At 42.1% G+C, this 8827-nt stretch overlaps 1 protein-coding gene across 2 annotated transcripts; it reads left to right on the top strand.

The window, feature by feature from the left end:
* Positions 1 to 4885: 4885 nt before the first annotated feature.
* LOC127295018 (uncharacterized) lies at positions 4886 to 6647 on the top strand. 2 transcript variants are annotated; one of them, XR_011743323.1, is made up of 3 exons: positions 4886 to 5408; positions 5505 to 5889; positions 5984 to 6647. XR_011743323.1 is itself a non-coding variant. In XM_051324916.2 (3 exons), the coding sequence occupies exons 1-3, from the start codon at positions 5183 to 5185 to the stop codon at positions 6386 to 6388; spliced, it is 750 nt and encodes a 249-aa protein (XP_051180876.1). In that variant the 5' UTR covers positions 4886 to 5182; the 3' UTR covers positions 6389 to 6647. The 2 variants fall into 2 exon arrangements, 1 of the variants encoding a protein (XP_051180876.1); XM_051324916.2 differs by having other exon boundaries at positions 5771 to 5889.
* Positions 6648 to 8827: the final 2180 nt, after the last annotated feature.

Raw genomic sequence — 8827 nt, 5'->3', positions numbered from 1 at the left:
CTTGCTAATAATGAAAGGCCCTTCCCACGGAGGTGAGAGCTTGTGTCGTCCTTCAGTGCACTGCACTAGACGTAACACCAGGTCTCCTTCCCGGAACACCATCGGGTTTACCTTCCTGCTATGATAGCGTCTGAGATTTTGCTGGTATATGGCCGATCTTGCCAAAGCCATTTCTCTTTGTTCCTCAAGCAAATCAACATCGTTTTCTCGAGCCTCTTTTACCTCTTCTTCGATATAGAGCTGCACTCTTGGTGAGTCATGGAGAATGTTGTTGGTATAACCGCTTCTGCTCCGTATACCATGAAAAATGGCGTATATCCGGTAGACCGGTTCGGTGTGGTCCTTGTGCTCCACAACACTGATGGTAATTCATCAAGCCAACATCCTGGCGTTTTTTCGAGTGTCTCAGTGAGCCTCGGTTTGATACCGGGAAGCACAAGTGCATTTGTTCTATCAACTTGTCAATTGCCTTGTGGGTGTGCCACAGAACACACATCCAACCGGATATTGTTATCATCACAGAACCACTTAAACTCTCCTTGAGCAAAGTTTGTTCCGTTATCAGTGATGATGTTGTGCTGGTATCCATACCGCAAAATGACATCTTTCAAGAATTTCACGGCTGTATGCCCATCACATTTTGCGATTGGCTTTGCCTCTAGCCACTTAGTGAATTTATCGACCATCACCAAGATGTGAGTCATGCTTCCTCTTGCCGTTTTGAATGTTCCAACCATGTCCAGACACCAAACCGCAAATGGCCAAGTTATCGGTATGGTTTTTAAACAGGATGTTGGGGTATGATTTTGCTTGGCGTATCTCTGGCACCCATTGCATTTTCAGTCCAAGTCCTCAACATCTTCCAAAGCAGTGGGCCAATAGAACCCATGTCGGAACACTTTTGCCACCAGTGCCCTGGATGAGGCATGGTGCCCACATTCTCCTTGGTGAACTTCCACGAGCATTTCTTTTCGCTCTTCCGGTTCCACACATCGTTGGAGGACACCGGTAACACTTCTCTTGTACATCTCACCATTGATGATGGTGTACGCCTTGGATCTTCTTTGGATCCTCCTCGATTCAGTTTCATCAGCCGGTAAGCCGTCATTGATCAGGAATTCCTTAATAGGTTAAACCCAGGTTGGTGCTTCCCTAACCGTAAACACCGGTACATCTATCTCCATGCAATCCACCATCATAGCTTCTTTCGGTTTTGACCCCGAAGTCCCCGGGTTAGCCGAAACAGTCCCCGGGTTTCCTTCGTCAACATCCTTTGGTAGGATGTGGGATTCCGGTACGAAAATTGACTCAGCTTCCGGACTTGGTGTGATTGATGGTTTTCTCAGGTGAGCTAAGGCTATTCCGGAAGGAATTTCTTGCCTAGACGAGCCCAGCTTGGATAAAGTATCCGCGGCTTCATTTTCCGCCCGTGGTACATGGTGAAACTCACACCCGTCGAATAATCCGGCAATCTTTTGCACATGGAACCGGTATGCGGCCATGTTGGCATCTTTTGCATCCCAATCTCCAGAACACTGCTGCACCACCAGATCTGCATCACCATAGCAAATGATCCGGTGCACTCCGATTTCTTTTGCGACCTTGAGCCCATGGACCAAGGCTTCATACTCAACGACATTGTTTGATGCCCTGAAGTGTATTTGCAGCACGTATCTCAAGTGATCCCCTTTTGGTGAGGTGAGAACCACTCCTGCACCTAGACCCTTGATGACGCGTCAAGCACACGCCCGTTGGGAACCCCAAGAGGAAGGTGTGATGCGTACAGCAGCAAGTTTACCCTCAGTAAGAAACCAAGGTTATCGAACCAGTAGGAGTCAAGGAGCACGTGAAGGTTGTTGGTGACGGAGTGTAGTGCGGCACAACACCAGGGATTCAGACGCCAACGTGGAACCTGCACAACACAATCCAAATACTTTGCCCCAACTTAACAGTGAGGTTGTCAATCTCACCGGCTTGCTGTAAAGAAAGGATTAAATGTATGGTGTGGAAAATGATGTTTGTATGCGAAGAACATTAAAGAACAATGTTTGCAGTAGATTGTATTCAGATGTAAAAGAATGGACCGGGGTCCACAGTTCACTAGTGGTGTCTCTCCAATAAGATAAATAGCATGTTGGGTGAACAAATTACAGTTGGGCAATTGAAAAATAAAGAGGGCATAACAATGCACATACATATCATGATGAATACTATGAGATTTAATCGGGCATTACGACAAAGTACATAAACCGCTATCCAGCATGCATCTATGCCTAAAAAGTCCACCTTCGGGTTAGCATCCGCACCCCTTCCAGTATCTATCTATTATATTATTAAAACAACAAACAATAAATGGCTCAGATTAATCAATTATCTAGCAATAGAAAAGAACGGCTCAGATTAATACGTAACTCTTGAGAGTTAGTTAATTACCCACCTATGCCATCGTTTAAAATATATGTCTAAAACCTAATCTAACTTTTCATGATTAGGCAGCCGCAATTTAGTCCGTCTTCATGCGCTGCCTCATGTCGTCGCCGCCGCACTCCGATCCCGTGGCCGTCCGCCGCCGTATTTGCATCGGAAACTCACGGCGGGTCGAGGCTCCTTAAGCACGCATCGTCGTCCGGTTCGAATAGTCCTCTCATGCAGCCGTGCAGCCAAGAGTTGATCGATCCATGGAAGTGGACTTTCCTCATGCACCCATCAACATCATCGGGTTCTAATCACCGCCTCATGCATATACCGTGTGCAGCTGTGCAGCCAAGGTTTGGATCGATCGATGGAATTGGACTTGCCTCATGCACCCAGCCGAACAATCCATCAACATGAGCTTTTCTTTTTATTCTCCATCTAATTATTTATTTAGAATTATACCATAAATCTTCCAGATCAATCTGATTCCAGATTATTTAGCAGTTGCGAAGCACCATGTCTAGCCTTCTCCAGTTTGACGGCCAGCAACTTCCGTCAATCGGGCGCGCCCCTCCTCCCCTGCAACATCGTCGCCACTGTGTACTTTCATGTACACTTCGCCGCAGCCCTGTCATGCTAACATCTGAACCGATTAAGCAAGTGGTCATGCCAAATCTCTAAACACACAGACATTTATTTTCACGTACACTCCCGCTGCCCTAATCTGTACTACTTTGCCCATGTCTAGGTCGACCCGTCATAGCTGCTGACTTCTGGATGCTAAACGAAAAGAAAGCTCGAGCAAAGAGATGCCCGCAGGCTGGAGAATCACGCCAACGATTGCCTCTAGAGCCTTGGAAGTCTGCATGCCAATCAAACGATCGATCAGAGTCTATACAAGCACAGATGTACTACGGTGAGTGGTATATCGACTGATTTTTATCAATTCCGTAACATGCAACCATGACATGACAAGTAATTAAGGATATTCCCTAGCCATAATAGTAGATGAGATATGCCACTGGTTAGTATTCTTTTAAAAAAATGACGAGTCAATTGGAAAAAATGCAGTCCCCCTCATTGACTCGAGCTTAATTTAAAGATGTGAAATTTACGTCCAAAAATCATGTACTGGGTAGCATCAATAATCAGCAGATGAATTGTACGTACTTCCTCCAGCCTGAAATAAGTGACTCCGATCTATCAAGATTTGCATGTATCTACATACTAGAAGGTGTCTAGATACATGCGAATCTAAACAAGTCTCAGCATTATTTTTTATGTGTGACTATTTTAGGCATGTGAGTAAGTCATTCACTATTAGATCAACACATGCTCACCTCTTTTGCACTAGAAGAATTATGAAGTCACATTGAAGCGCTCTTAGGATAAATCAGAAATAATTCCTACTCCCTGTATTAAGTAACTTTTATCATGGTTTTAGTTAAGCGTGAACTGGAAATCCCAAATTTTAATGAATCTTCTTCAGATTATTTAGAAATATCAAGGGAATTCAATTGAGTAGGGGCCTATGCCCCCACTCAGCTATACCTGGATCCGCCCATGGTTTGAACTATAAATTGTTCAACAAGTTACTGCAAAAAGGAAAAAAAAAAACTTTTCAGCAAATCTAAGCAAAAATACAGAGGACTTATCTACATATTAAGACGTTCAAATACTGGAAGTGTGATAATGGAGTATCGATCATTCAAGAATAATCAGAAAATTATTACCATTACCCATAAAATGCACTACGATGATGGATCTTCATTGATGGGTTACTGCTGACGGACATACATGTACCAAGGGACAAAGAAAAGACAGATGTTCTATGGGACTACTACAAATTTGCTGATATTGATATGTTCCAGAGTAGGTTAAATCATCCATGTTTATTAATATGTTTTTCGTGTGATATCATTCGGTTGCTTACAAAAATAAAATCAGTGGTTCCAATATTATGAAATAAAGGGAAGAGCAGGAGTGTACTTAAAGCATCTGGGAGCTTAAAGTCCTTTCCCTGGAGTAGTAAATATAGGAATTGTTACAGTTCTTATAGAATTTTAACAACCCTTTACTATGGTTAAATTTTTTTGGTATCAAGAAGATCAGAACATCTTTATTGTGGGATATATTAGCATATATAGTAGAATAAGATCTCAAGGAGAAGTGAAACGATAGTGATTGTCACTTTCGATTCGTTCAATCAGGTGCATACAGGAGCTGATCGAGCGGTTGGCTCAAGGACTGATTAGAGTGGTGGAAGAGTTCAAGTTTTGAGACTAGATGAAGCCCGTGAGTCAATTGACCAACGAACTATGAGCTTCGGAAAAAAGCTATCAGTAATTGAGAACAACGGAGGGAGTTATGCCAGAGCGACATGATCCACCAATGGCAGTATATAACACAAGACAATACATACTTTCAGCTTCATGCGACAATACATGCTTTTAGCTTGATGCAAGCAAGGTTCAAAAAAGCGTACGCTTTCTTGCGCTTAAGCGTGAAAGCGAGCGAAGCGGAAGGCTAACGCTCGGTTTCAGCCCAAAGCGTACAGTTAAGCGAAAAGCGAAAAAAGCGGTCCGATTAAGCGCTGAGCGTGCGCTTCCTCGCGCGGAAGCGAAAGAACGCGGAAGAAATGCGAAGCTTGAGCGTCGATGGTTGCCGGCAGGAATCGGAAAAATCTGGGAGTACGTGGGAGGGAATCGGCGCAATTAAGGTTGCGTAGAAGCCGAATCGACCATGCCTCCCGTCCATAAAGGGAGAGATGGAGGCGGCACAGCTCCTCGTGCTCAGGCCGGCCTGCTGCTCCCTGCTCCTCGTCCGCCGCCGGGGAAGGGCCTCCTCCGCCTCCCTCCGTCTCTTCCTCCAGGCCACCAGGACGTCGGCTCCTCTCCTCCAGGCAGCGCCCTTCATCCCCTCTCCGACTAGACGCCCAGAGCCCCAGGCCGGACCCCAGATCGATCTTGACTCCGGCCAGGCGCGCACATCAGGTCCGTATGTTGTTTCTATCCCCTTTCTTTTCTAGTTTTTTAGACTAGTGTGTCTCTCTGGTCTCTGATAGTGCTAGTAGTGTACTTGTATTCCAGTACTTGGTTGGATTGCTGCTTGCTGGACGGATGCGTCGATGCATTGTGGATTGATCTGGTACTGCTTGATGTCTGCTCATCTAGTCATGCGTGTACTGCTTACTACTTAGGTTGCTATGTAGCTGTGCTGCTGCCTGTTTGCGTTGTTGCTTCTCAGCTGCTGCCTGGGCTAGTAAAGTTAGATTAGATGTACACTGAATTAATTTAATGATTAGTTGATTGTTGGAACTGTTTACTGCTAATAGTCGGAATATTATTATTTGGAGTTGGATGGTGGAAGATGTATGGAACAGAAGTTCCTTTGTTGCAAAACATGGCAATGAGGATCCTATCATTGACTTCTAGCTCTTCCGGCTGTGAAAGAAACTGGAGCATATATGAAATGGTTGACTACTTAACTATTATCTTTCAATTATAGTTAGTGAATTTGCATTGTTCATACTCTCAATCTAAACTCTAATTATTTCTCGCACTTGTAGATTCACACCAAGAGAAGAAATAGACTAACAACGGACCGCCTCAACAATATGGTCTATATACAATTCAATACAAGGATGTTGTCCAAGAGACAAAGGTTGAAGGATAAGAGGAAAGCTGATTCTCTTCTAAGTACTGACGCATCTGAAGCTCAAGGATGGCTCTTCAAAGGAGGGGATGATTATGCAGTGGTTGTTTTTAGAGATGAGGAGGATGGAGACCAAGGTGTGCATCCGGCTTCGGGGATACCATATGATGTGATAGGAGAAGCAATGGGAGCACAAGAGCAGCTCCAAGTTCGTAGGAGCGCAAGAGTGAGAGATCTTGAGGAGGAGGAGTTCGAGTCCGATGAAGAGGATGTGCTAGAGGAGGATGAAATTGAGTATGAGGATGATGATGAGTATTGAGCGCTTCATGTTCATGATCATACCATCATAGACAGATGCCTTGGAGTCTTGGGGATATGATGGCGTCCATGTGTGCTTAATTGAGTTAATTCTTGTGTTTTGTTATGTTGTGTGGAACTTGCCACTGGAACTTGGAACCTCTTTTCTTTCATCTAATGTTGTGTGAGAGCAACGTGAGACTATGCAGCAATCAGCATGCACTAATATGTTGTGTGGCCATGTGGGTCTTATAAGTTATAATATTGCTTGTTAGTTGTTTCTTGTCTGATGATTGAATAGTATCGTTTGCAACTTTTGACATTTGATTGGTAAATGCTAATATTTGATTGCTGTGTGCATATAGCTTCTCGAGAAAGGATTTGGAGTTGGAGAACAAGAAAGTGGAGAAAAACCGAGCCAAATCAAGGTATATAAACCGTATTTTTTATTCTTCTTGCAAATGTAGCATTACATGCAGGTGTATGATACAAAAATACAACCTATTGTGGTCTATTGTATGCCTAGATGGCCTTCGCTGCCCCTGTCCGTACGCTTTTACCCTGAACGCTTAAGCAGCGCTTAAGCTCGCTTAAGCAGTAGTTCGTCTAGGCTGAGCCTCACCGCTCGCTTAGCGCTTAACGCTTTTTTGAACCTTGGATGCAAGTGGGAGGAAAAGAAAGGTCTTATAGTTCTTTTTCAATGAACACATGCCTGCTAAATATTTTTGAATTGGACTTTTGATACACTAATTATTTAGTATCCTTCCTATTTTAATATTTCGAAATTCACTTGAGAACTAAATTTATTAGCACAAATAACTAAGCCTCCAGCCTCATGTCAATCTGTATTTATATTTTTCATTTGTTCTTCTTTTTTTTGCAGACATTAGATTCTTTGGGATAATGGCATGTGGAATTAATACATGACAGCGAAATTTTACTAAAATATTTTGGGTGGATGTCAGGTACAGTTTACATCTAGCTTTCATTTTGATTGCCCAAAACAGCAGGTCAGTTGTTTGTAGATCTTTGGTTAAAATATAATATACATGATTCAATGGTATCGAGCTCTCCCGCAAACATGGAAAATCTTCTTATGGTGAAAATATCAGGAAATTTAATTTTCCATTGGACACTCTCACAATAAATCATATATATTTTTTGCTAACTATGCTGCTCAAAAGTTCATTTGGTTGGCTGAATGGTGATAAAATTGCTGCTATTTCAGATTGCCCTCTATCATAGAGAAAACAACAAAACCTTCCAATCTAGGTCAACATGTATTTATATATTTCATTCGTTATTCTTTTTTGCAGGCTCAGATCCTTTCGGAAAATGGTTTGTGGACTACATGTCAATAAAGTTTCAGTAAAATATTCTAGGATGATGTTAGGTACATCTTGCTTTTGTGTAACTTCGATGGAGTAAACACATCTCCTCCCAATGCATATATATTTTCTTTGTTCCACCGTATTTCCTTAGGAAGTGTCAGTTCTAATCTCCAAAAAAAAGACATGCAGTTCGTACAACTCATGAAAGGTTTGCACTCTAAGCGGAATACATAGTGAAATGCATACTCGATCTGCAAGAAAATATAGAAGAGACGATAACCGAATGAGTTTCAGGGAAACACAAAAATCTTAGTAAACAGATTTTGTCGATTTATTCATTGATATACAATATTGTCTTTAAACCGCAGACAATTTAACATAGAATGGTTAGTGACATTTCTATCATAATTAAAATAAATGATTTTTAGGGGGGGTTATAGATGATTCTACTAGAGATAGCATATAATTCACGTTAACAATCAAGAAGGAGCTTAATCAAGAGCTAATGAATCAAGCTGGTACATCAATAATCTATTTATTGTTGTTACTAGACTTGGAAAATCACTAACACGAGCAAGTAGACGCACTTGAGTTTTGGAGTTATGGCAAGAATTGTAGTTCTATTTTAAAGTCCGCCAACATAATCTGGAAGTCTAAACAATGATGTTACTCAGGTTAATTTCCAACGTTTAATCAGCTGAAATGAAAAGTGGGGATGTAGGAAAGCTTTATAATACTGTATCATGGTTATAATATAAAATTTTCTCCTTATTTATCTTGAATTGTTCCACAAAAAATGATTAACCAGAAAAAGAATATCATATTATGAAATTTCAAAATAAACAGTGCTAGCCGCGTGATTGCGCGGGTAACCCAGCTAGTTAAGTTGAAAACAACAGACAATTGCATTAAGTATGGTGTGTAATGTAATCAACACAAATATCCTTAGACAAAGCATCGATGTTTTATCCCTAGTGGCAACAACACATCCACAACCTTAGGACTTTCTGTCACTGTCCCAGATTTAATGGAGGCATGAACCCACTATCGAGCATAAATACTCCCTCTTGGAGTTACAAGTATCAACTTGGCCAGAGCCTCTACTAGCAACGGAGAGCATGCAAGATCAT

The sequence above is a fragment of the Lolium perenne genome, chromosome 4 (assembly GCF_019359855.2).
Source record: "Lolium perenne isolate Kyuss_39 chromosome 4, Kyuss_2.0, whole genome shotgun sequence".
Lineage (NCBI taxonomy): Eukaryota > Viridiplantae > Streptophyta > Magnoliopsida > Poales > Poaceae > Lolium > Lolium perenne.
The sequence above is the reverse complement of the archived record's forward strand: the minus strand, read 5'-3'. Positions and strand labels throughout refer to the sequence as shown.